The sequence below is a fragment of the Hydra viridissima genome, unplaced genomic scaffold, assembly GCF_058129835.1.
Source record: "Hydra viridissima isolate aposymbiotic clone 2 unplaced genomic scaffold, HvirCarnegie_v1 scaffold_6, whole genome shotgun sequence".
Classification (NCBI taxonomy): Eukaryota; Metazoa; Cnidaria; class Hydrozoa; order Anthoathecata; family Hydridae; genus Hydra; species Hydra viridissima.
This window is the reverse complement of record NW_028324305.1, coordinates 14920261-14948112: the sequence shown is the minus strand read 5'-3', so window position 1 is coordinate 14948112 and position 27852 is coordinate 14920261. Positions and strand designations below refer to the sequence as shown.

Genomic DNA, 27852 nt, shown 5'->3' with positions numbered 1-27852 from the left:
CAAAATAAATAAAAGTAAACAATAGAAACCAAAAAAAGAAAAAAAAAAAATTAAAAAAATCAAAGGAAGAATCAAAAGAAATAAATAAAGAAAAATGAATTCCAAATCCTGAAGCTTGAAATGTGGATTTTAATGTTCAATTAAAAAATGAAGCTATTTATAATTACATATTTTAACCAATTAATAAAAATATTTAAAATTTTTTAAAATTCCTGCTTTTATATTTTATTGGATAACTTTAGAAAGCAACTAATGCATTTGAGCAGCAGCCATCTTTGAAGAACTTTTAAAATGAACTAGTTTATACCAGCAGCACGCATCTTTGATTGGATTATCTCACTCTTTTTACATTCCTACAAAAAGTTGAAAAAGTGAATAAATAAAATATGAAACAAAAGTACACAAATCAAAAGTTAAGTATACGCTAATCATGAAATAAGGATAAACAAAATATAAATAAAACACCACATTATGAAAAAAGGTGAAATCAACACACCTCTTGGAAATCTCTAACAGTTTTATAGTATAAACGTTGCTTCTCCACTATTTCCATGTATTTATCATTTAATGCATCTTTTTTTTCTTTCTCTTGTAAACGACGCTTTTCAACCTTTTAAAAGATTTAAAGATTTGGTCAAAACTTTGGCCTACAAAATGACGCACTGCCATAGCATTATAATCTGATATACATACATACATACATACATACATACATACATACATACATACATACATACATACATACATACATACATACATACATACATACATACATACATGCATACATACATACATACATACATACATACATACATACATACATACATACATACATACATACATACATACATACATACATACATACATACATACATACATACACACACATATATATTTACATATATGTATATATAACTAGTGCTACTTTGAATACAAAGTAGATTTAAAAATTTATACAACTAGAATGCAATAGAAACTTTTGACTAAACAATATTCTTTAAAAAATTAACAATTTTTTTTTTTATTCTCAAATAATATAAGTTTAAAGATTTGATTTTTAAATTGTCTATTTTAAAATTACTTAATGCCCAAAACAAAATTTCAAACCTTCTCTTTGTTTAGTTGCACTCCTTCCAAAATCTTTGATAATTGGTTAAGAAATTCATCTTTAGAAGAACCCGCTTGAGATGCAGCACTAAACATTTACAAGAAATCTTGTTTGAGACGCAACCCCAAACATTTACAGGAAATTTTGTTTGAGGTACAGTGGCAAACATTCACGAGAAATTTAAGCCCTAATTTTAACTTGTATGCTTTTCTAATCTTTTGAAGTAGACAACTTCAGAAGAATAGAAAAACATTCAAAGTAAAACTAGGGAAAATCTTACGTTTTAAAACTGTCATGAATTGAATTAAGTAAGCCAATCTAAAAAAAGAACATAAATATAAGAGGTAAACAAAATAAACACTAGTCGCTTGGTCAAAAAAAAAGTCAATAATCAGTCAAATTAAAATTTATTTCATCAATTTTTTTTACGAAACAAAAATTTTATTTTAAAACAAACCTCTTTTTCAAGGTAAAGCTTTGTATCATCTAATGTATTGAAAAATGTATAAAACTGCTTGGTCTCCTTATGTGTAGATGCAACTATAAAAGCACAGCAGAAATTTAACAGAAAAAAAGTAAAATAATATAAAAAAAACTGAAACGCAAATGTGGAAGATAATTCAAGAGACATTTTTCCATACTAAATTTCCATATAAAATTGGCATGTTATCATTCGCATACAAAATTGGCATGTTATCATTTGAGTAATATTATATGCATGTAATTATTTGTATATTGATAATGAAAAAACTGTATGAAACAAACCTTGGTTATAAAGTTCAATAAACCTTTTTTGGTATTGCGAGAGTTCAGCCCGAGTAGGCACATCATCAATCTTCCATTGCAATGATGCAATTTCACGATTAAGCTTTGCCTGTTAAAATCAAGAGATCCTTAAAAAATGTAAGTAACACAGCGTAGTGAGAGATTTGATGATAATAGGGCTCTTTAAGCATTTTTTTCAATTATTTTTTTCAATATGAATTTAAATTAAATTGAATTTTCAATATGAATTTAAATCAAAATAAATTTTAAAAACTTTAATCCAACCAGCTGTAAACGGCTTTTTTTTAGCTTTACAGTGTAGTTATCAAACTGCTCATTTAATACTTGTATCCTTTCCTAAAAACAAAAAGGACTAATATAATTATATCACTTTAATCATCATTAATATTGTTAATACTATTATTATTATGTTACTACTATTATAAAGATGTACTATTCATTTACTAGCAGCTACGCATTAAAAAGAGAAAAAGAAAAAGAAAAAAAAAAGTCATAAAGCAACATCTCACATCCTCTACGTTAATCTCATTGGCATTTTCTGACTCTACTCCTTTTATCTTTTCTTCAAGCTCTGCAAGCTCAATCTTTTCATTTGCAAAGAAAAAAAAAAAGAAAAAAAAATTTAGTTTATCACTGAAAAAAAAAACAATTAAAAAAAAAAAAAAAAAAAAATTTAAATAAACAATAATAAAAACCTTGCATTGCGCTTTGAATTCTTGCTCTTGCTTCTTTAGGCTCTCATTTAAAGCCACTAATGATCGCAGTTTTAAGAGGATACTAAAAAACATTTCCTTTGTTTTTTAAATAGACAAACAAGGTTTGGAACATTTTAACCAGAAATTCAAACATAATACAATTGTAATGAACAATTGCAATAAATATAAAATGTACCCAGCATTTTCATCATTCTCAAGTCTTTCTAAATTTTGGAGTTCCACTTTTAACACTTTTTTCTTTTGAATTTTCTAGACAAATAAGATTAATGTTTAGTAAGATATCTTTTTGATGTCTCACTAAAACTAACAAGAAATAGAGTTTTAACAGAAGAAGAAAAGAGTTTTAACAACTTTTAGAGAAAGTAAGCTCATGGATACTAATTTTTGCTGATGGGAATTTCACAAAAATTGTGAAGAGCATGGAAAAGACATGGAAAAGACCAAGCATGGAAAAGACCTAGCATGGAAAAGACCTAGCATGGAAAAGACCTAGCATAGAAAAGACCTAGCATGGAAAAGACCTAGCATGAAAAAGACCTAGCATGAAAAAGACTAGCATGAAAAAGTCCTAGCACGGAAAAGACCTAGCATGGAAAAGATCTAGCATGAAAAAGACCTAGCATGAAAAAGACCTAGCATGGAATAGACCTAGTAAACACCTAGTACTTAAGTACTTAGAACTTAAGTACTTAAGTACTTAGAACTTACTTAAATACTTAAGAATTAGTATGGAAAAGATTGTATGGGTAAAAACTTTCACAAATGAAAAGATCTAAAATGCCAAACACTTATGAACTTAAAAACAATAAATAACATAAGCTTAATTAAAACTTTGCAAATGGATTTCAATATTTAAGATACAATAAACTTTGAGTATTTTCACTTTTTCTAATAATTTTACATTTATCTGCTGTTTTATGCTTTTCTCCAAACATAATAAAGCAGATAAATGTAAAGTCAAAAAATAATAACTAATAATAAGTAATAACTTTTGATACTGATTACCTCCTCATAAATCTTAATTGATTCAGCTGAATCTCTTTTAAGAGTGTCCAACTGTTGTTCAGCCTTTAAAAAAAAATTTAGAAGAAAAATCAATCCAAAATTTTACAAAAAGTAAAATTAGAAACAAAAAAAGTTCTCTTAGCGTAAAAAAAATTGCAGCTTGTTTCATTTTACTTCTGCTAATTTTTCTTTTTCACTTTTAATAGCTTTCTCCACAGCAATAACATCTCGTTTATGAGACTGTAGTCCACCAATTTTTACTGCTTTTAACTCATTTGTTTCTTGTTCAAAAGCCTCTTGCCTGGCTGCATATTCTTTTACAATCTGAGTAATTTCGTCTGATTGCAAACCAACAATAGAGCCAACTGCATGTGAAGTTAAAATCTGTGAAAAAATTAATTTGAGGGAGATAGGAACAAATTACTAAATAATATATTGAATATATTAATATATATAAAAATTACTAAATAATATATTGATCATGGCACACAAATAGTAGCTAAATTCAATAAATGCAATTATACAAAAAAATAATTGTGTAATTGCATACACATAATTAAATATGCAAATTTAACTGCATATAACAAGGAGCCATACTTGCTGCAGATCTGTCTGAGACATTCCTTCCATTAAAGTTTTTATTCTGCTTTCTTCTTTTTCAATATCTTCTACTGAAGAAGGAACTTTTACAAGACCATCAATCTCTGTAGAGTTATCTTTATCTAACTGACCAGTTTCTTTTTCTGATTTAAAGCTACGACTAAAACCATAACGTCTGCCATACTCAAGAAGTGTGGTATGAACCTGGGTTTCCTCATCTGCCTCTGCAAACCTGGAGGGTTTTTTGTATAATCTCTTCTGATTGTAATTATTCTAAATATTATATACCAAATATAACATATTAAATATTATATACCAAATCAGAAGCAAAATAAATTTATATTCTCCTAATTGTTTTAAAATCTTTTACGCTAGCATCATCATCATCATCATCATCATCATCATCATCATCATCATCATCATCATCATCATCATCATCATCATCATCATCATCATCATCATCATCATCATCATCATCATCAATCATCATCATCATCATCATCATCATCATCATCATCATCATCATCATCATCATCATCATCATCATCATCATCATCATCATCATCATCATCATCATCATCATCATCATCATCATCATCATCATCATCATCATCATCATCATCATCATCATCATCATCATCATCATCATCATCATCATCATCATCATCATCATCATCATCATCATCATCATCATCATCATCATCATCATCATCATCATCATCATCATCATCATCATCAATCATCATCATCATCATCATCATCATCATCATCATCATCATCATCATCATCATCATCATCATCATCATACTGGACTTTTTTTAACAAAAAGGAAGCTTTTTCATATTACACACTTCTGCTTATATATATTAAAATAGTCAGAGATTTATATTCTAATTTTTATAAGCATACCTTCAACTCCTCTACAGTTTTAATCCTACTATATATTTTTTTTTCAATTAACTCATCCTGAGGAAGAGAATATCTTTTACTAAACTGGCTAATTGAGTAAAGTCGAATTTGGTCACCGAGCTCCTCTCGTGTTTCAATTGCACGCTTCACTAACCACTAACATAATAAAAAGGCTATTAAATAGAAAAAGTTTGGTAAGTATGCAGCAATTATTATTTAAACATTAGTTAAATGAGTTTTCTTTTTTTTTTTTTTAATTTTCTCTAAGGAAAAAAGTATTATTATCAATATTATTATTTTTATTAACTTAATTATTTTCTAAATACAACAACTATTTTTAACATTGTTAATAGTAATATAATACATTTATTTTGTTATTATTTATTATTATATTTAATTTGTTATTATTTATTATTATTTTTATTTTGCTATTATTTACTATTATTTTTATTTTGTTATTATTTATTATTATTATAATTATTACCATTATTATTATTATTATTATTATTATTATTATTATTATTATTATTATTATTATTATTATTATTATTATTATTATTATTATTATTATTATTATTATTATTATTATTATTATTATCATCATCATTATCATTATCATTATCATTATCATTATCATTATTATTATTATTACTATTATTATTATTATTATTATTATTATTATTATTATTATTATTATTATTATTATTATTATTATTATTATTATTATTGTTATTATTATTATTATTATTATTATTATTATTATTATTATTATTATTATTATTATTATTATTATTATTATTATTATTATTATTATTATTATTATTATTATTATTATTATTATTATTATTATTATTATTAATATTATTATCATCATTATCATTATCATTATCATTATCATTATCATTATCATTATCATTATTATTATTATTATTATTATTATTATTATTATTATTATTATTATTATTATTATTATTATTATTATTATTATTATTATTATTATTATTATTATTATTATTATTATTATTATTATTATTATTATTATTATTATTATTATTATTATTATTATTATTATTATTATTATGAACAAGAAAGAAAATAAGTTTCCTACAAAAAATCTACAAAGTTTATTTTCAGCCAACAACGTTGGCAAAGAAGTCTTAAGAGTAAAAATCTTTCAAAAAACAAAGGGTTGCACCCTACATCACCAAATTCGCTGAAATTTGGCACAAAAGTGTAAAGATGTAAGTTAGGAAAGACTGTGAATTTTTTTCAAAAATTTTTTATTCCTTGAAGAATTACAGCAACTTAAAGTTTGTTTGATTTTGACTGAAAAATGAGGGGGGAAAAGTGCCGGAAATGTGTCCTTTTACTATTACCCTTATAAGGTGCTTGTAGTAATTTTGCATAGCTAAAATTTGGTACCAAAGGAGTTTGAATCCTGTTTAATCTGAAAATTATAGATTTGTATCTCTCAAAACAACAAAATATAGTTTATTTCAAGATCTACAAAACGCACCATCTAGTTATAATAAAAAAGAGCATTGACAACTATAACTCTAGAAAAAATCTGAATGATAGAAAAAACTTTTGGTTTTAATTTTCTTAAAGATTAGACATATATCTACTTTACGAACCAATTTTATTTTGGCCTTATGTTTTGCTGAGGAGTTATTGATGTTTTGGTTTTTTAATTTTTCTGAAGAAATTTAAAAAAAAAAATAAGTGAGCAAATTCATTTTGGCTTTGAACTAAATACAATTATATTTGTTTTTAATCAAATTTTGAGTCAGTTAATTAAAAAAACAACAGAATGTGTGTTATGTGATTTAAATTTTTACAAAGTTGTTACAAAATATTGTTAAATATTTTGTAAACATATAAATTTGTTATTTTCATTACATAACAGTTATGTTATTTGAATTGATATTTTCATTACATAGTAGTTATGTAATTAAATTAAATAATATTATGTAATGTTTTTTTTCTTATTGATTGTTTTATTGCTATAAAATAGTGATTATCTCATCAATAAACTAAGTAATAAAATGACAAGTGTACATAATAATATCCAATAAACATTACCTTGTTAAATTATATAACTAAATATAATTATATTTAGTTATAATCTACTTTCACCCTAATTTTTGAAAGATAATTAGTAGAGAATTGACAATAATTAGTAGATAATTAGGCATTTAAAGTATGTCTATTAAAACTAATAGCTATTTGTTCAAGCAAATGTTCTTTATAAATATAACTTTATTTTTATTTTAATCATATTGTTTGTGTTCAAGTGTACTTTGCTCATTAGGAATATTGTATTGAAGATTTCTTCTATTTAAGTGTTTAGATTATAATTCCTCATTATAGTTTTATATGGATAACAAAATCAATTGTTCATTTGTAAATGATTATGGAGCTTGTTATAAACAATCATATACCTAAGTAAGAAATCTGATTGAAGATATTGACAGGAATGATCTTAAATTACTTGTAAAACGAACAAACTTGAAAGAAGAACAAATTACTAGTATATGCACACATTAACGTGATATATTAATAGTGAGATATAAGAGTAATCAGAAAAGTTGCTGTAATCGATTTCTGACTCACAAAAAAGCGTGTAGAGGTAAAAGTTTATCCATTTACATTTTAATGGGTAATACCATTCTTAATAAGTTGTTTATTAGGATTTGTTCATTGCTTTATAATAATAGTATAATTAATGTTATAGTATTTGAGTAATATAGTACATTTTCTTTTCAGCATCTCTACGTGTGATTACAATGCATACTGTATTAGAAGCAGAAACCATAGGTTTAAATCTTATACCTGGAAAAAAGTTGTGTCCAAGCTATCGAAGTAAAGTTATGAAACATTTATCAAAAAGTATGAGTGAAAATGATGAAGATTTTGATATTGTTAGTGAAACATCCATTCAAAATAAAAAAGAGGGTGTAAATACACACTTTACAGTTGCTGGAATATCTCCTATTAAGGTCAAAGGATTGCATAAGTCAGGTAAGATTAGAGAAAGTAAACGAAAATTGACAGCATTAACAACCTCCATTAAAAAAAAAAGTAGCCACTTCCCTTAATATACCAGAAGAAAGTTTTGAAGAACAGTCAGGTTTCGGTAATGAGTATATGGAAAAGGCAAACTTGTTTGATAACATGATAGTATTGTAAGCTAATAAAATTGCAGAGTCTACAGCAACATCTAAAAAAATACAACTGACAGCACTTGCTCCAATTGACTGGTCAATAAAAATAGTTTCTGAAATATTACATGTAACAAACTATGTAGCTCGAACTGCACGTAAATTAGCATTAGAAAAAGGTATTTTAGCCATGCCTAATCCTAAATTAGGGAAAATTCTTCCTGATGTAACAGTTCAACTGGTCAAGTCTTTTTATGAAGATGATGAATATAGTCATATAATGCCTGGTAAAAAGGATTATGTAAGCATAAAGAAAAATGTTCACATGCAAAAACGTTTGCTATTATGTAATTTAAAGGAATTGTTTGTTGCTTTCAAAACCATGAACCCAGAAATAAAAATAGGGTTTTCAAGGTTTTGCACATTGCAACAAAAATGGTGTATTACTGCTGGTGCTTCAGGAACACATTCATTATGTGTCTGTGCTATTCATCAGAATTTAAAACTGCTTTTACATCCTCTTGGTGTGACATATAAAGAACTGTTACCTTATATTGTATGTGACATGACTAATAAAGACTGTATGATGCGTAAATGTGAAAGATGCCCAGCAACTATGAATGCATTGGTTGAAAAACTTTATAATTTAATTGGAGAGTTTGAAGATGACGATGAAGTAGAACTTGATCAGTTGACAACAACAGATAGGTCAAACTTAACACATAATAAAGAGCCAGTGTCTGAATAGATTGACTTAGTATGTAAAAAACTGACTAAACTTGCACCACACTCATATTTACCTAAGAATCAAGCATCATACCTGAGATCAAGAAAGGAAGATATGAATGAGTTAACATCATTATTTCTGGGTGATTTTTCAGAAAACTATAAATTTGTAGTTCAGGATGAAGTACAAAGCTTTCATTGGACAAATTTACAATGTACACTACACCCTGTGATTATCTATTTCAAAAAAGAAGGTTTTCTCAATCACAAATCTTTTTGTATTATTTCAGATGATATGATACATGGTGTGAACATGGTTTACAAAATTATTGATGTTGTCAGCAATGATATTAAAACAAATCTACCTCAAGTAAAAAATATTGAATACTTTTTGGATGGGTGTGCAGGTCAATACAAGAATTGTAAAAATATTTTGAATCTTTGTTTCCATCTTGAAGATTTTCGTCTTTCTGCTAAATGGAACTTTTTTGCAACTAGTCACGGTAAGCAACCTTGTGATGGGATAGATGGTACAGTCAAATGTTTAGCAACACTAGCAAGCTTGCAAAGAGATATGGGTAATCATATTTATCTCCACAAGCAATGCTTAAATATTGCAATTAAAACGTTGATGGTGTACATTTCATTTATATATCATCAGAAGATTTAACTTTTGTGAGAAACACTCTTAAGGAATGATTGGATACTGCAAATACCATACCTGGAACACATAGTTTCCATCAGTTTGTACCACTTGGCCATCAAAAGGTTGAAATATATATTATTAATATACCTTTTATCATCTTTAAAAAATATGCATAATTTTTTATTGATAAACTCGAATAGATTTTTTATTTGTGTGGAATCATCCTCAAAAGTATTTTTGTTTTATTTTGGACTTACAATTTTTTTTTAATCCCTTTAAAAAAACATGTTTGACAAAATAAGTAAAACGGAATAAATGTTGCTTTTTTTTTTCTAGATAGGTGCAAAACTGTTTCTTCTAGATAGGTGCAATGCAGTGTTGATGAAGATTTTGCTTTCATTCATGATTTTGGAAACATCCCTGTAACAACTGTATACTTAGTACCAGGTGATTATGCCTGTGTTTCCTATGAGCAAAAGTGGTGGATTTAGCCAAAGATGACTTGAAAAAAATTGTTCTCCTTAGGAAATAGATATTTTTTATATTTAAACTAATTTCAAGTTTGTTGAGTCTGATATGTCCTATCCATACTTTTTTTTAATCTTTTATTTTTTGTACAATTTAAATAACGTGAATGAAAAGCATATATAAAATCATTTAAATTGAGTATTCATTTTTCAAAAGGTTTTTTTATACCTTATTATTTTGTTCTAAAAAATTAATAAAAATAATTAAGTCACTAAACTATTAATTTCTAATTTGATTAATTTGTAGAAAATTGGGATAGATTGCCTAATTTTTAAAATATCAAAAAATTTTGTGTTCATATCAAACCTTAACAACTCCTCAAGTAAACGTAAGGCCAAAACAAAAATGGTTCGTAAAGTAGATATGTCTAATCTTTAAGAAAATTAAAACCAAAAGTTTTTTCTATCAGTCAGATTTTTTCTAGAGTTATAGTTGTCAATGCTCTTTTTTATTATAACTAGATGGTGCGTTTTGTAGATCTTGAAATAAACTATATTTTGTTGTTTTGAGAGATACAAATCTATAATTTTCAGATTAAACAGGATTCAAACTCCTTTGGTACCAAATTTTAGCTATGCAAAATTACTACAAGCACCTTATAAGGGTAATAGTAAAAGGACACATTTCCGGCACTTTTCCCCCCTCATTTTTCAGTTGCTGTAAATCCTAAACGGATTTTAATTTTCAAGTTGCTGTAAATCCTAAACGGATAAAAATTTTATAAAAAAAATTTACAGTCTTTCCTAAGTTATGTGTCTAAACATTTGTGCCAAACTTCAGAAAGTTTGGTGATGTAGGATGCAGATTTGTGTTTTTTTGTGTTTTTTGAAAAATTTTTACCCTTAACATAGTTGTTTGCAAATTAGAAAAAATCTCTACATATTTTCAAAACCATGAGTCACTTTAAAACAATAATTTCATTCAACTTAAAAAAATCTTCTAAACATTGAAACAAGGAGCAATCTTTCAGACCTTAGAATTTTATTTAGAAAAAACTTTTAATATCTGCACATGAAAATGAGTAAGATAAACATGAGAGTTGTCTACCTGCACTACAGGAAATATGTGTATAAAATCGAGTCCTTGAATTTGATGTGGTTCAATTCGATGTGGGCATTTCATCTTCGGTAAAACAGCCACAATTTTTTCTGTCAGAGCACTAAACAATGTTTTTAGGCATCAGCAACCAATAAAGTAATAGAAGAATTAAAACAAAAACAAATAAATTTTTAGCCAGACAGAATAAAGACTCTGTAAATGATTAGAAATGTTTTTTTGAGTTAAAAACTTTGTTATTTTGTAGTTTTTCAAACAAAGAGATTGCACTTCACAGACTTTTAGATAAGTTTGAAAATGATAGCCTAAAGGTAGCTTGCACTATTAAGCAAAATATACAAATACATGCCAATTTGGTAGCCTGTAAGCAATTGAGGGCCCTAGGCTAGACTCAATTTGGGAGGGCCCTATTTTTTCTAAGTTTTTAAAAATAATATAAAGCAGTTAAAGAACGAACAATTATTAAAATAAAATAAAATAAACAATTGTAAAATTCACATTCGTCATATTTTATATTTTGTTAATGATGAATAAAAAAGTATATATTTTTTTTTAGGGGAGATAAAAATCAGGTATAAATATCAAAATTGAGATCTTTTAAACTGTGATTTAGGATAATCTTTTTTTTTTTTTAAAAAAAAAAAAGCATTAGTCAGCAAAATTATTTGCAAAATGATGTGAAACACTCATAACTTTGAATAAAATTTTTAATTTTTAATTTTTTTTTTTTTAAGAATTATTGGACCTTTTGATATTAAAAAATTTTAACACTTTGAAAAATGAGATACTTTAATGATTCTGAAAAAATACTTCTGAGATGCTGCAATAATTCTGAAAAAATACTTCTGATGCTGGAATAATTCTGAGATACCTACTTTAATCAATAAACAAGTTTTAACTTTTTAACGTTTTTAAAGTGTTGACTGAGTTCAATACTTTTCATGTTTGATAATTAATGTCTTAAGGAATGAAAAACCAAAAGTGATGTTTATAAAACCAAAACTTGAAACAATAAAATTTTTAAAAATCAAAGCTTTCTTCGAACATTTTGAAACACTGCTTGTTATTAACATATGTACACAGTAGGCCTGTTTCAATTAGTCAGCTAGGATTGTGTATCCCTGTAGGTGGTTTTTTCATCAATTTAGTATATTTACTCAGAGAGAAAATGGAACAAGTACTATTACAGATGTAATAAAACAGAAGCAATCACTGTAAAAGGAAAGTAAATAACTAAGACAACTTTGAACATACCAAATGTGTTTACTCATAGTGCTGCCTAGCAGATTGCAGTTTCACATTTAAAAATTGGAAAACAAGATTTTTTAAGCACTAGCAGTTTGTGACTGCATTGATCAGAAAAATTAACAAACTTTTTTAAGTCTTTAAACGCCTACCTGTCACATTGGTTTAGATCAGGGCTATAACCAGTGTGACTTGTCAATGTGACATGTCATCAATTGATTTTAAGACTTTTTGAACCTAGTATTTTCTTATTTATCTAACACTTTATGATAGAAATCAAATAAATGATTTATTTAATTTTTATCATAAAGTGTTTAATAAGAAAACAACAATAATTCATAATTTTCATTAAGAAGATTGTAAGTAACTTCCTCTCACAAACAATTTCAAATGTTGTTCAATTACACTATCTGATTTGCATAACCACAGGAAGACAAGTTCGAAGGGGATAATGTTTAAACACCTTTATTAGTCACTATTTCATTTTTATTGTTTCATCTTTTCCGTCTCCTAGAAGGGAATGAACAGCTTGCATGGTCTGTCCTCTAGAATTTGTCATTTTCTTGGTCTGCTCTCTAGAATCTATGGTGGCTGTTTACAGGTCACATACATACCAACACATGCCATCTTGCATAGTATCCTACTCTTATATTTAGTAATACATTGAGTGTCTGAAGGCTTATGGCTTACATTTTGGGACATAATGATCTCTTTTTTTAAAAAACGCTCCTCATTATTATTGCCACTTTAATTTGAATTTGTGGATGGACTGACATTTTTTGTATCAATTATTTCTTTATAACTTCCTTTAACAGAAAGTGTTTCTTTAAAAAGTTTCTTATTCATTAATTTTCATGGTTACATGCTAATTTTTTAAACTTCTTTTACTAACTTATTTTTCATTTAAATATTTTTCTGAAAAAACAAATTTAATTAAAATATAACTTTAAAAATCCCTAATGTTATTTTTTTTTCCATAAAATTTTATATTGACAGAGATAGCTAAGAGTAAATAAATATGGAGTGATATTCGCTTGACTATGAAACATCAATAAATGAAGAAGACAAATTTGTGAACATCTCAAAGGTTCCAAAAACAAAATTGTCACAATTAAATTACTTACATTTTTTGACCAATAGTAGAGTTTTCTTGAAACAACAAGTCAACATCAACATCAAAGTCACATGAAGAAATGCACCAAGTCATGCCACCTACCACCTGTTTCAAAAAGTTAATTTTTATCATAACATTTGAGTACTTGTAAGTAAAATATATAAAACTTTTCAAAAAAAAAACAAAAAACAACAACAACAACAGCAACAGATTCTTCATTAATTGGTAAAGTAAACTGAACCTTATCAAATGGTGATAACCCTTTGATTCGAGCACGGAAGTAACCAGCAGCAAGAAGAAGATCTATTGTTTCATTCAACTTTAACCCTTGCTCTTCATCCTCTCTTGTTTCAACCTTCAGATATAATTAAACTTAAGTTTTGTTCAATTTTTATCAGTATAAATTTTTAAATGGAAATCAACAGGACGTATATAAATAGAGATAATATATAAGAAATTAATAAGCATTACCAATCTTCAGCAGAAAAGTAATTGGGTAAAAATGTTCGTAAATTTATAACAAAATGGTATAAGCATGATGTGTATTTTTAAAATTAAAAATAAATTTTTATGCAAATACCTTTGATGAACTCATCAGTCCTTTAACGTACGAATACGAATTAAATTTTTCCAATAGGTATGTACAGAGAGTGATGTATATTTATGCAGCTTACCAAATTGTTCTTAACGAAAAAACTTAAATTATAGTAGGAGCATTTCGTTGCGCAGTTTTAAAAAAACATATTACTCTTAATACATAAGGTAGCTAAACTGAAAGTAAATGTTTATAAGTAAAACTCTATTTGGAGTTTAACAAATTTTAAATTATTATTATTATTTTTTTTTAAATCTTTTTACTAAATATATAGCTTGTTTATGGCACAATAGACAAATAATATAAATACTATTAGTCCGGTCTAATATAACAAAAAGAATTTTTAACAGAACTTGATAAGAAACTTTTCGTCTTAAAAACGCACGTTTCTGAATATTGAAGTTTTATTTTCTGTTTTATACGAAAACAGTTAATTTTAAAAATTAAAAACAAACTGCGTTCTTTTTAAAATTTGCGTTTTCACGATCCATCTAAACGACAAAACGTTCTCACAAAGAGGCCTGTAATAAAAAACTAATATTTAAATTTTTAAAACAAAATTTTTAAATCACCTTTTTTTTTACAAAATCAGAGGAAAATGTCAAGAAAATGGCTATTAACAGTGGCGTCACAAGGGTTGGTATTATCACAATAGATTTCCATTCGATTTCTTCTGTAATAAAAAAATAAAATGAAATATACAATATATAGTAAAATAGAAAATAAATAATTGTTCAAAATTATTAAGATCTTGGTACTAAAGTTCAAAAAGATATTAAAAAAAGTTTATAAAATAGGATAAAAAACACTTTTAAGAATGAAAATTACGTTAATTGTTGGTTGTTTTTTTTCAACATTAATTTATAAACGAGATTAGTTTCTGTATTAGGTTTACAAAAATATTTAAGCGATAGTAAAAAAAAATCAAAATGAGAACTTTACTTAAAAATTACAAAAGCTGGTTACATGCTGGTTAATTACTTCATCAAAATTTTTTTACCAAATCACTTTCAGTTGATCGCGAGATCAGAAAGTCTTTAGGTTCTTAATAATTTGTAACTTTGGAAAAAAAAAGGATTCGGAGGGATTCTAAGAAATCTTTTTCAGCTGTGTTAATCTTTAACTTCAGTCTTTGACTACTTTGAGATAAATTTGTATTGCTTTCAGCCAGCTGGGTCTCGTTGGTTCTATGAAAAGCTCGGCCAAATCATTTTAGAAAGGGATTGACTTTTGGAATGGGCAGCATCAGTTCTTTTTCCATTGCAAATTTGAGTCTCTTGAATTAAACTGTCAAACATGTTTTAAATTTTCTTTTTGCTCACGATCTTTCCCGGAGTTCAGAATGAAAACGACTGATACGAGGGGTTTGCGTTCCGGCTGAGTGATCGCAAATTCCGAATTCCGTCGAAATCGGATTTTTTCTATTTAATATATAAAACGACGAACTTTACAGATAAAAAATTTTAAGTTTTAAAAAAGACATTAAAATAAATTTACAAATAAGAATTTCGTTTTAAGTGTTGTTTTTTTTTCACTAATTTTCATTTTCTCAAGAAGTTTTTCTCAAAACTCCGATTCCAAAGAAATTCGGAACTTGCGATCAAAATTGGCCGGAACGCAGCTCTAACATTAAAGAGTTGTATTCTTGTTTTCTTTCTTGCAGCATGAGTCCATGAAATTTCAGCGTGAAATCTTCAGCGTGAAATTTGAGTCTCATGCGTAAATGCACCTGCAAAATCTTCTCATAATTGACCAGGATTATTTTATTCAACATAATTCAGTAGAAGCTTTTTTATTATTTGTTTAGAATATATTGTCTTGAGGTCTGGGAGCTGTGCTTATTTATGAAATAGTAGTTTCTCTATAGCGCCTTTCAAAGCTTGTAATAAGCTATTTGAGAAACTTTTAGAATGATTTTGATGGCAGCAGGAAAAGCCAGTTTACTAAAGTAATTTTTTATCATGTTCATATGGTTTTATAACAGTGGAAATTTTCCTGGAAAGAGAGAGAGAGCATTTTTCAGTTTTCTTGAAAAGAAATTATAGGTACGAACTATCCTTATCAATTGTGTCAATCAAATTCGAAAAAAACCGTTACTTAATGTAGCGTTTAACCTACAGGCTTTGCAGAGAATGATTTATTATGAGGTATTTAAAATAACACAACAATTAAAAAAACCTCCATTGATGAGAAAATAATAGTTTGCTTACATCATTAGGGTAAGGTGGGGTAATCTGACCCAGATTACCCCGTAGATCCACATTACCCCACCCTACCCCACCTTCAAAAACTAAAATGGGTATCATATAGTTAATATGATATCTGAAGTACAACGTTATTGTTTTGCTTTGTTTTTTTGCGAACCACGCTCGTTGCGCATTGTTACAAATCTTTTGTTCAAACCAGAAGTTTAATTCTCTTAAAGTCAGTCGCATTTGTCTAAAATTTGTGCTCTTGTCTAACCAGTCACATCAACTTCCTTTTAGTTATTAAAGATAAAAGTAATAGAACCAAGTTTTAAGCTTAATTTTATATAGACATTAGTATTTTAAGAAATAACGCGGATGATGATATAGAAATTGAGATCATTTACTTAACTACTTTGGTACACGTGTAACTAGAGATATAATAAATAATACAAAATATCAACTAGTTTTGTAGCTACCTATAGCACAATGGTTTCATGTCCAGGGAACTACTCCATCTACTATATTGCTGCAGACTTCCAGTTTATGAATATTATAGAATTTTCTATTTTGGCTTGCTCCATCACAGACTATAGCTCTTAAATTGATATATATATATATATATATATATATATATATATATATATATATATATATAAATGTGTGTGTGTGTGTGTGTACTTATATATATATATCTAAATGTGTATGTGTGTGTGTTTAACAACAAAAATATATACACACACCTAAAATGAACATAAATACAATAAAGAAAAAATAATTTGTCACAGCTTTAAAGAGTTTAGCAAACCAATTTATGGCGAACCGCAAGAATGACTATGTATTTAATATTAACAAAATATAATTTACCAGCTATATATAAACTAAATTTTATTTTACAAAAACAAATGGGTTATTTTGTGCTTCTTATGACAAATGAAATAATATGTGAAATATGAAAAACGAAAACATGAAATATTTGGCCGCATTTTGCAAGATAATTATAAGTTTTAATAACTTTTTAAAAGGTTTTGTTTTATCAAATGAATTATAAAAAAGCCCATTAGAAAATACACCTACTAAAAAAATAATGCATTGTGGAATATATATTATGGAGCTTATAGAGTAGTGGAAAAAATGGTGACATATCGGAAACATTTACAGATGTTTATCTTGAAAAAATTATGAAAATCTGTTCGTGCCGATAACTAATTTCCTTTACCTAGATGTAATTTGTTTAGTAATTTGTCAGCACGTGAAGTTGTTACTTTATCCTGAACATTCTTATTAAACAAATGCTATAAAAGTTTAAACTAATACCACGATCAGAGTTTCTGTTTTAAATCTGTCGGCAGCCATTTTAATAGACTTTTTGTTGACGGGTGAAAATTTAGAGTTTGTCCTGAAACTCGCATGGCTCGCTGATTTCTGCGGTCTCTTTGATGTAAAACAATGAGTTGCACGCCCATCTCTTTTACGTCCATGATTATATCCACCACTGTTCATGAAATTGTTAAAAATCCATTCAAGTTTTTTTAACCAAAGTATCTACTTAATCGCAAAGTATCTACTTAATCGCAAAGTATCTACTTAATCGCAAAGTATCTATTTAATCGCAAAGTATCTACTTAATCGCAAAGTATCTACTAGAAAATTTGTTCCCTTTAAAATTTAGTAATTTTCTCAACCAAAAAATGTGATTTTTACTCGAGCATTTTTTTAGCAGTTCAATTTGTAAGTTTATTGTGTTTGCCTCGTTTGCCTTTCTCGTTTTAAAAGCAAATGCTTTTTTTGTTGGATTCGTCAAGTAGTAGGGTAAGGTTGCCGATATTGTACCCCATAAGACCAAATTAAAAAATGTAGGCAATCTACTGAGTGGAAACATGGATTTTCAGTTGTATTTCGTAATTTAGGGATTGTTTGTTGTAAAAATGTTAAAAAAACTCAAGATTTAAAAAGCATTTAGTTTCGAAGAATCAAATTTAAAAAATAGAGCTAAGAGTAGAATTAAGGAAACTAGATCCTTAATTGTACCATTGTAATTTATTTACAACTTTGAAAATATTTTATGAGTTTAGATTTAAAGGATTAAAAGAACTGATTAAAACGAATGGTTTTTGTAAAATCAGCAATTGGGAATATTCTGATATAACATAACATAACACCTAACTGTCCATAATATAATGAAATGAAGTTTTTTATTTAATAAACTCTATGCAAATTGAATTTTTTTTCTTCTGGAAAATGCCGAAAATAGGTATCACCACATATGGTACAATTTTTATTTAAATTATATGTTTACCAATGGTTAAGGACTACTTGTCAATACAAGAGTAATACTGGAGTTTTTCTTTTTTTATTTAAGTGGTGAAGTTTGTATTGTAAGTATGGATTTCTTTAATTGGAATCTAAAAAGGAATTTTTTAAACTTTACACATGTTTTTTAGCGGTCAGAATGGATGGATTGCACAGTGGGCCAGAATGCACTTTTACTGGACAAAGTTTCTTAACTAATTTAATATTAGAGCTATATTCACTAAAATTAATATGAGTACTAATATGATGTCTGCGCTTTTTATGAAGGTAATATTTTTTTATTTCGTTGCTATGGATACCTTTATTTTGCTTAGCAACAACCTACTTTTGTTATCTGCAGATATTTTATAAGTGCTATATTCACTAAATTTGGCATGAGTACCAATATGAGATCACACTTCTTACAAAAGTGATAATTTTTTAAATTTAGTTGTTATGGATACTTATATTGCTTAGTTACCGGATACTTTCCTTAGTTACAAAGTGGTAAATTGATATTTGAATATCTTATCGGATTTTTGACCCACCTATATTGAATAAAAATTGAGTATTTAGGTAAATAATGTTTTAGGAATAATAAAAGCAAAAAATAGTGCAAGAAAACATTATCAATTTTAAATTACATCAAAAAATTATAAAACAATAATATCGTTTGAAGATTGTTTATGTAATTGTAAAACATCTGAAGGAAATGCTTTATGATTTGTTTGGTGTGATGTTGATTTACGCAATGATGAAATAACAGGATCACTGGAAACTAGGAGTCTATTGATAAGATCAGTATTTGTTGCTTTTCTGGATGTTTTTCGGCTGAAATTTTCGCGATAAGATTTAAAGTCTTTATTTCTAGCCTCTTGAGCTTCCTCTGACATAAGTCCGATGGGTAATGTAAGGCTTTTAATTATGTCATGTCCATGTATCAATACTTTGTGAACTGATTGAGCCATGTAATACCATGGATAAAGGGACACATATAGTCTAAAAGTGTCAAAACAATAATCCTTGAACTTTAAGCAGTCTATTTCATATCCTGAAGAGAGCGTTACCAAGATAATGTAAAATCTGAATATAAGGTTTTGGTCAATACCCAGAATTTCAGCTGTTTGTTCATATGCTGCAAAAGCACGCCTTGAGGTATTGCCATCATTACTTGTTCCAGAACCACCACTTTTAGGGAAATCAACAACAAGTCCCATTTTGTTCATAAAATCAGTCTGAATCTTTTGTTTAGCTACAGATGCCTTTTCTTTGTGTTCTTTAGATCTTGCTTGCCACTTTCTTGTTTCTTTTTTATATGCAATGTGCAATAACATCTCAAAAAATCGAATCCATGCATGAAGACTGGAAAGACCATATTTGAACTCTCTGTTAGTATAATCTATATTAAGGATATCAAGACTATTCATATTTTTTGGAGAGACACCACACACTGAACAGCATTGGTATGAGTTATTTTTTTCAGATAATATTGTTTGAACCTTCCCATCAATCATTGTAAGTTCAATAATACAATTCACTTCAATAGAAGATCCGCAAACCTCTAATAAAATCATACCCAAGCTTTCTATCTCACTTTTAATGTACTGATCTTCTTCAATCACAGATTCCTTGGATTCCATTTTGTATGCAAATCTTATGGGTCTACAATAGGCTGTGGAGGACAACTTTTTATTTCTCCAAATAGGCACCTTTTCGTTGCTGTTGTTAAATCCAGTCAAATCCAATGGGACAAGACAAGTAATAAATAATGATTCTTCACGCTTTAAATCTCTGTTAATGTCGGGTTCTGATAAAACTTGTTTATAAATACTTTGGCCAGTAGCACCATCAAAACCAGCCTTACACGTTAGTGTCATTGTTTTTGTTGCTTTGTCGTTCATTATCAAGTGCCTTAGCACAGGTTCCTGAACTGCACAGATTCTTTGCAAAGTATGAGTCATTAAATCTTTTAAAGGAACTGAAGCTGAATAGTCCTCCACTGTTATGTTTGCAGGATAACATTTCAATTTTGCATCTCTGACATCATTGTAAGCGGGGTAGATGTTATATTCTTTCTCCAAGGCTCCGCTTCTAATCAATTGATAGGAAGCTTTTGTCAGACTTGCATCAATTATTAAAGCCAGTGCTTCGTCTGCTGAATATTTAGTTGCTTTATCTGTATTTGATATATTTAAAACATTCTTGGCAGCAATAACAACAGATTCATCTCTAAATTTTTTATTAGCAGCAAAAAATAATTCATTGGATGAATGAGATTCAATTAAACAAGATACACGCCGTTTTTTAGTTTTATTAGAACTATTATCAAATGCAACTGGTTTTCGACCACGTCTACTTGCAGTTGGTTCATTGTCTTTTTTTCTGACAATTAAATATTCATTAAGCCAGTTCACAAACTTCTTTTCATAATTTTTCACAGTATAGTTTGCAGATTTCCACTTTTTTTTATACAAGTAAACAAATCGTTGAACAGCATGTCTAAAATCAACGTCTTTAAAATCAGCAAATTTTGGCTGAATAAATTTTAATATATCTTCAGTAAGATTTTGTTTTGAAATACTAAGATTGTTTTTTTGGAGAAAATTATGAATGTCTAAGTTTAACAAAACTATATCTAAATAATTATTGTAACAAGTATTTTGTATTTAAAAGTAAAATGTTATAATATATATGCCGCCTGGACTACTAATACTTGTTAGTAATTAAGTTACTACAAGTGTTAGTAATTAAAATTAAAAGTAATTAAATTACTGTCAGTGTTAGTAATTAAATTACTAACAACTACCGAAAATATGTTGTTGCTATGTTATGCAAAGTAAGGTATCCATAGTAACCAAAAAAAGTTAACCTCATAAGAATTCTGAATCTCATTTTAATACATACCCCCAATATTGTGTATTTAGCGCAAGTAAAATACTGTTAAAACAACGTTAATGTAAAAATGAGTTGTTGCTATGCAAAATTTAGTACCATAGCAACCAAGTTAAAACATACATAAAATCTGAACGGGGATTTAAGGGGACGAGCAATCAATTAAAACTCGATTGAAGCATCATATAGCTCAAATAAATATAAGACAACACATGGCAAATTGTGGCAATTATTAGTTATTGTGCGGCAAAAAATAAGTTTCTTAAGAAATTTTTTTTTTTAATCTGTGATTTTCAAAGTATAACTGAGATAACATGCTATGACAAATTTATTTCACACATTGGTTTTTCTTATCTCTAAATACTCTAGAATAACATGTACTAATTTTTTGTTTCAAAAACGTAGATGTAATTGAAATATAACACAACGTTGATGTCACCGTTAATTACTTATTTATAATTTTTTTTTATTTTTATTTTATCTCAATATTCAAATGCTTAGAGTCCTGGTAACTAAGGGATTTAATATAAATAAATTATCAATAGATTTCTCCTAATATATGTAGATACTAAAATTAAATAGGTTTTCAAGATTAGACAACTAAAATTTTTCCCATTTTGTCCACCTACTGGCCCACTGTGCATTGGTACAATTTAGGATCTGCCTTGAGGTACAATTTACGCAACTAATCTGACATCCAGTTAATTAAAAAATTTGACAACTAACAATAAAGTATTTTAAATTCTAGGTAGTTATTTTGAATTTAGATAAATTATGCTTTAACATACATACACTGAACTAATCATATCTTCTACTTTCTTCAGTGAAATACGCTTAGCCATAAATCCCTAAAATAAAAAATCTCCAATAACAAACCAACAAGAGCTTACTCTGGCCTTAATGCAGTTGGATGACAAAAAAAAAAAACAGTTGACCCTTAATTTCATTCAGCAAAGATAAAAAATAGATTAAAAAATTTCTTGTGGGTTGTAAAAATAATGAGTTATGTTAAAAGTACAATATAGGCATTGGTACAATATTAGAAACCTTACCCCACATCGACGCTGTAAATATCACGATTGTTTTGATAAATGATAAAAACCAAGATCTGTTAGTTTTTATATTATTAATTTTATATTGTTTTATTTGACGAACCACTATTTATCTAAAAATTATTTATTTATCTAAACAAAACATGGGAAGTAAATTTTCCAGAAATATATCACCTGTTTCTCGAAAAATGATTTATATTTTGATCAATTTTTCTTTTAAAAGAAATTTTCCTGCATGTTTGCGAAAAATAGAAAAAAAAGAGAAAGAAAGTATTAAAGTGAATGAAATTGAAGAAAAAAAATACAAACTGCATTTACTTTTGTTTACCAAATTTTTTATTAAAAGTTTTCCGAATTTCCAAAGGTTCCAAAGAACGCAGTGAATGTAGTCAAAGCTCATCTTTTGCAACCGCTTACTTCAATGTCCTGTAAAACGAAAAATCCATAGCTTTTGGCAGGTAAAGAAAAAGGTTGAGTACTAAAAGTGCCAGTAAGAGTTGGAAGGTTTCCATCTGAGTTCAATGTTAATTGTTCACCGTTCAATAAAACTATTTTTGAGCGAAGATTGTTTTTCGGAGCCGTAAGAATAAATTTTTCAACTAAAGCGTTGCTAAATTTTTTTACTTGTAAGATAGCTTCATCCTCTACATCAAAATTAATTCCCATTACGACTAATTGAGTGGAAGAGTTTCGTGCACAGTACGTAAAAACACGTAAATAACCGTTGTTAAATGATTGGTGAGATAATAACAACCGTCCGACAAGTTTTTTGAATAAAAATGCACTCCAATAGTCAGGCAACGGATCAAGAGAAATGGCATCTAACATTCCATAATGTCCACCGTAGAATGACTGCCTAATTACAACTTTATGGCAATCAGCAGATGCAACCCCAAGCTTTCCTAAATATAGGAAACCCGATGCAAATGTATCTGAAAGATTTTTAGCACCACCGCCACTTGCACTTCCTGTTTCTCCAAGCCATAGGTCAACTTTTACTTTTTCTTTCTCTATTAATGATCGTATCCAACTATTCTCTTCGTGAAATTTTTCTAAGAAGGAAGGATTAAGGAACATTTCCATCGTTGAGAGATTTTGGTGCATGTTGTAGTGGTGATACGTTAAGGCATCAAGACGAGGCTGATTTTTAAGGAAATTTTTTAAGTAACGCAGTGATTTGCAAGTTGGATGGGATATATCAGGCCCGTAAATTCTATGGGTAGTCATTGAACGTAATTTAAGGACGTCAGCGACTAACTGACGTGGAGATATGCTAAATGAATATCCATACTTTTTAAAACGGTTTGGTTCATTTCCAAGAGTCCATACCGTTGAGAGGTTTTTGCTCTTCATATACTTCATTAATTCTCCAGCATTTCGTTCGTCCCAAGAATTATTCGGGTTCCTTTTTAAAGCATTTAAACCGATAATCAGATCTAAGTGATTAACTTTAGCAAAGACACCAATTTCTTCAAAATATCTAGAGCTTAGTTTAAATGGCTTCAGTGTGCGCCAACTCTCAAAACTAGGTTCGCACGAACTTTTTATACTGATATTCTTATTCTCGTCGGCAATGAAAGTCATAAAATCTTGTGGGCTTCCACCTACGCGTAAATATGCTGGAGATAAACCACGTGCGAGGATGTTTACTTTTCTAGATTTTGACGGAAAGCATTTGAAGCGTCTCATCATTTCAACAGCGTCAATTGAAAACGACAAGAAGTTTTTATCCAGAGTGCATGAGTTCCCTGCATCCAATTCTATCAGGTATTTTTGGTTCTTATGCATTGAAGGTCGTTTTGATGCCACTTGATACAGCTCACAATTTTTGCGCGTGATGTTTTTAATAAACAATTCCTTTTCTTTCGTTGCATTAATTTTGGTGTAAAAAAAAACAAAGTTGAAAAATATGCAAAAGAATTCTGTTGTCATAATTTAAAGCAGGTCAAGTTTCTAGGAAATATACTTCGTAATGTGACTTGTTTGACGTTCCATCGCTTTTATTCAATATGTCTATAACTAAACTTTCGCTTTCAAATTCCGTGTGGATTTCATTAAGCTAAATCTTAATTTGAGTGATACGCGATGACGTAACTGATATGAATCACGAAGGATTATTAGTGACGAGTTACCAACGTAAAATTTTAGATAGTGGTAAATCTGAAATAATTTTAAATTTAACAATAATTTTTTATAAGTTGTATTAACTATTATATATATAATCTGATTTAAAAGAAAAATAAATGTACATTTACACATTAAAAATCATCACAAAAAGATAATTTCACAAATATTAAAAAAAAATTCTTCAACCTGAAAAAAAGTTCTTCGAACTGAAAAAAAAGTTCTTCGAACTGAAAAAAAGTTCTTCGAACTGAAAGTAGATGTCTTACATTCAATACAAGAAAACTCGAAAATAACTGAACATCAAAATTCGAGATATTTTGATTTCCAAATAAAACTTCACCCTCAAAATAATCTTAAACCTGTTGACTATAAATTTAGGAACTGATTGTTGATAAAATGATAGTTGTAACTTCATGTAAGGTTATTGGATCAATTAAAGAGCTAGTACATTTTTAAATGATTTTGTAATATTTATCTACGTATTTACGTGCTCATTTAATTAATCTCTGAAGCTATTCAAGATTCAACTATTACAAAATTCATTTTCTATTTAATATTCAAGAAAGTAGGTTATTTATTTATTAAGTATAAACATAAAAATATAAAATGTGATTAATTGTTTATAGTTTTATTAGCGGATTTTATAAAAGTATTTTGTTAAAGATGAAAGAAACGTAATTAGAAAAAGAATTAGTAAAAAAAAAAAACAACATCAAAATATTACGTAAAATCTTTAAAAAAATGATTTTCCAAAAAATAATATTCAACAATATTGTCTATTTAACTTTAAAAATACTTGTGCATGAAAAACTTCTACAAGACGTCTGTGGTTTAAATGGAAAGTCTATTCATTTAGTGTCAAATTTCGTTGTTTTCAGACACAAACATCATATTTCTAGAGCTGCAATATTTGACGCTTTTGACTGTTCGCTACAATATTTAACATATATTATTAAACATGGCAGCGACATTGCACTGCAAGTTTTAACAATAATTAAAATTTAAAATTTGAAAGGTTACCAAACTGTACACCGGTTTCATTCGTCACTTGTTATCTGGTGTTAGATTCTTTTTAATACCGACATTACGAAATCAAAACTCCAACTGCAACTGCAACGTCACTGCCTAAAATTTGATTATGCGCATGCGTGTGCTCAGGGTAAATCCCTAGTCGCGTATTAAAGTTCTAGGTCGGACGTGAAAATTAAAGTTTTGGTGTTGTGTTGAAAACGCGAAGTAATTTTAAAAACGTTAACATTTTTCATAGTTTTCACACGTTTTCATAACGATATTTTACTAAAAACGGCTACGACGACGACGACGACTTATAAAATCATAACTTTTACGTTCTCGTCGCAGTTGGCGTTTCGATTTCCTAAAGTCGGTAATTAGTCAAGCATAACTTTATCTCTTCTAAATGACATTTTGACAAATATTAACTAAAAAGAAATTAGAAGACCGAATTTTTACTGAAATTAGAGCGGTTAGAGTACGACTATAAAAAAACTGTTGTAAAAGTAGAAACTTTTTTGGAATTTAAAAAAAAATAAGTCCACATTATTAGCTGTTTAAAGCCAGAGTGGGCCCTCAAACTTTCTCAATTATTTTTTTTTCCAGCCTCAGTTGCTCAGAAAAAGTATTATTTATTTTATTATTTTGTAAACAAAAATTTATCGTTATTAAACAAGAGGTTTTATTTTGAATGAGCTAATTTGAGTATTTCGTCCCGCCCCGAGTTTCCTACATTAGATGAGTATTTTGTATATAAATTTTCTTCTTTTATAGTTTGTTTTTTGTTTTTTGTCCAGTTTGCTTGAAGAAATCTATTTACGTAGATATGTTTTTCGGAGAGCTTTTAGAAACGTGAGTTTCTATTTTTGATAGCAATCAGATTGCTTTTTATCTGCTACTTGTTGCGAGATAACTTTGTTAAATCCACTTTGGTAATATTTAGAAAAAGAAAAAGAGAGAAAAAAATTTACATGAAAAGTGCATTTCATTGTATTCCCAACTTAATTTGAAATTAACACTGAGAATGTTTTTTTTTTTTTTTAAAGAAATTATAAATAAACGATACTATCATTTTTCTGACCGTTTGAATTGGTTGATGCTGATGAGCACAAAAAAGCAGTCAGTACGAAAAATATGCTTTCAAGAAAATCTTATTTTAAATTTAAATCTTTTTATCAAGTCAACAAAAGTTTTGTAACGAAAATTGAATTAAACACATTTTTACTGATTCGTAGATATCTTCTTACTTGTATAATGATTTATAGATATCTTCTTACATGCATAGTGATTTATAGATATCTTTTTACATGTACAGTGTTTTATAGATATCTTCTCACTCTTAACTTTGATACTGCTTCAAACATTTTAAATTTACACCAAATTTATCTTTTTTTGACATAAGTTAGTTTAAATTTGTTGTAAGTTTTATTAATAAAAAAAACTATAACTTATGACTTTCAAACTCTCCGTGAAATACGCAAATGATTTAATAAAATCTTTTGAATTTCAATCTGCATGCATTTGCAATAACAACTATCTTTTGCATTGTTTGAACACAACACATGAGTTTGAAAGTTTAATAAAAATGCAAAAAAATGTAACGTGTCTCAACCACCCACATGTCAGTACTTGTTGAGACAAAACTGCATTTAAACTAACTATTAACATTTAATTTGTTCTAAAGATAAAGTTGGCTGCAATGATGGGGACAATGTTAGCTGCAATCAAATAAAAGCTGCTATTGAAATGCCAACTAAAAACAAAAAAGAGGTTTTTTTAAAGTATTAATCATAGTTATACTTACATTTTACGGCTTCTTTTTTTTTCAAATTTGTCAAAGTTTTTTTTTCACAGATTGCTATTCTTGATACAATTATCAAAATCTTATTTCAACTTTTACTTCGCACTCAAAATAATCCAGAATAAAATGGAAAAAGCATCGCCATTGGAAAAGTTTACAAAGTTAATGTCTAATTTTTTTCATAATTACAAGTAGGTGTCAATTTTATTTTGACTAGCATTATAAATTAACGTGTGTCCAACCTAAAAGGCTGCTTTAAAAAAGCATTCGACATCAATTATTAACAAAAGAAAACC

The 27852-nt window shown here is 27.9% G+C and overlaps 3 protein-coding genes and 1 pseudogene across 10 annotated transcripts; 1 reads left to right on the top strand and 3 right to left on the bottom strand.

Moving 5' to 3' along the window:
- Positions 1-199: 199 nt before the first annotated feature.
- On the bottom strand, positions 200-24779 carry LOC145190250 (coiled-coil domain-containing protein 93-like). 6 transcript variants are annotated; one of them, XM_090089744.1, is made up of 22 exons: positions 22946-24779; positions 22358-22413; positions 16861-16979; positions 14768-14868; positions 14181-14283; positions 13842-13955; positions 13611-13705; positions 11233-11344; positions 5125-5280; positions 4213-4488; positions 3790-3999; positions 3616-3678; positions 2786-2859; positions 2590-2671; positions 2404-2478; positions 2159-2230; positions 1874-1982; positions 1566-1648; positions 1389-1426; positions 1108-1195; positions 497-610; positions 200-353 (listed from the first exon to the last, which is right to left on the bottom strand). In XM_090089744.1, the coding sequence occupies exons 5-22, from the start codon at positions 14193-14195 to the stop codon at positions 297-299; spliced, it is 1833 nt and encodes a 610-aa protein (XP_089945870.1). In that variant the 5' UTR covers positions 14196-14283; positions 14768-14868; positions 16861-16979; positions 22358-22413; positions 22946-24779; the 3' UTR covers positions 200-296. The 6 variants fall into 6 exon arrangements, with proteins under 6 accessions (XP_089945870.1, XP_089945869.1, XP_089945867.1 ...); XM_090089743.1 differs by lacking the exon at positions 22946-24779 and adding an exon at positions 22618-22729; XM_090089741.1 differs by lacking the exon at positions 16861-16979 and having other exon boundaries at positions 22936-24530.
- On the top strand, positions 7369-10319 carry LOC145186247 (uncharacterized; annotated as a pseudogene). The gene is made up of 3 exons (XR_016453149.1): positions 7369-7753; positions 7891-9779; positions 10023-10319. The product of XR_016453149.1 is annotated as an uncharacterized LOC145186247 (transcript).
- On the bottom strand, positions 18605-22192 carry LOC145193128 (uncharacterized). Its single transcript, XM_090089747.1, has 3 exons — positions 21685-22192; positions 19138-21542; positions 18605-18993 (listed from the first exon to the last, which is right to left on the bottom strand). Exon 2 carries the CDS (start codon positions 20632-20634, stop codon positions 19327-19329), a length of 1308 nt encoding a protein of 435 aa, XP_089945873.1. The 5' UTR covers positions 20635-21542; positions 21685-22192; the 3' UTR covers positions 18605-18993; positions 19138-19326.
- Positions 22301-27821, bottom strand: LOC145190411 (heparanase-like). 2 transcript variants are annotated; one of them, XR_016453150.1, is made up of 3 exons: positions 27560-27821; positions 22946-24777; positions 22301-22413 (listed from the first exon to the last, which is right to left on the bottom strand). XR_016453150.1 is itself a non-coding variant. In XM_090089746.1 (1 exon), the coding sequence occupies exon 1, from the start codon at positions 24547-24549 to the stop codon at positions 23014-23016; it is 1536 nt and encodes a 511-aa protein (XP_089945872.1). In that variant the 3' UTR covers positions 22931-23013. The 2 variants fall into 2 exon arrangements, 1 of the variants encoding a protein (XP_089945872.1); XM_090089746.1 differs by lacking the exons at positions 22301-22413; positions 27560-27821 and having other exon boundaries at positions 22931-24549.
- Positions 27822-27852: the final 31 nt, after the last annotated feature.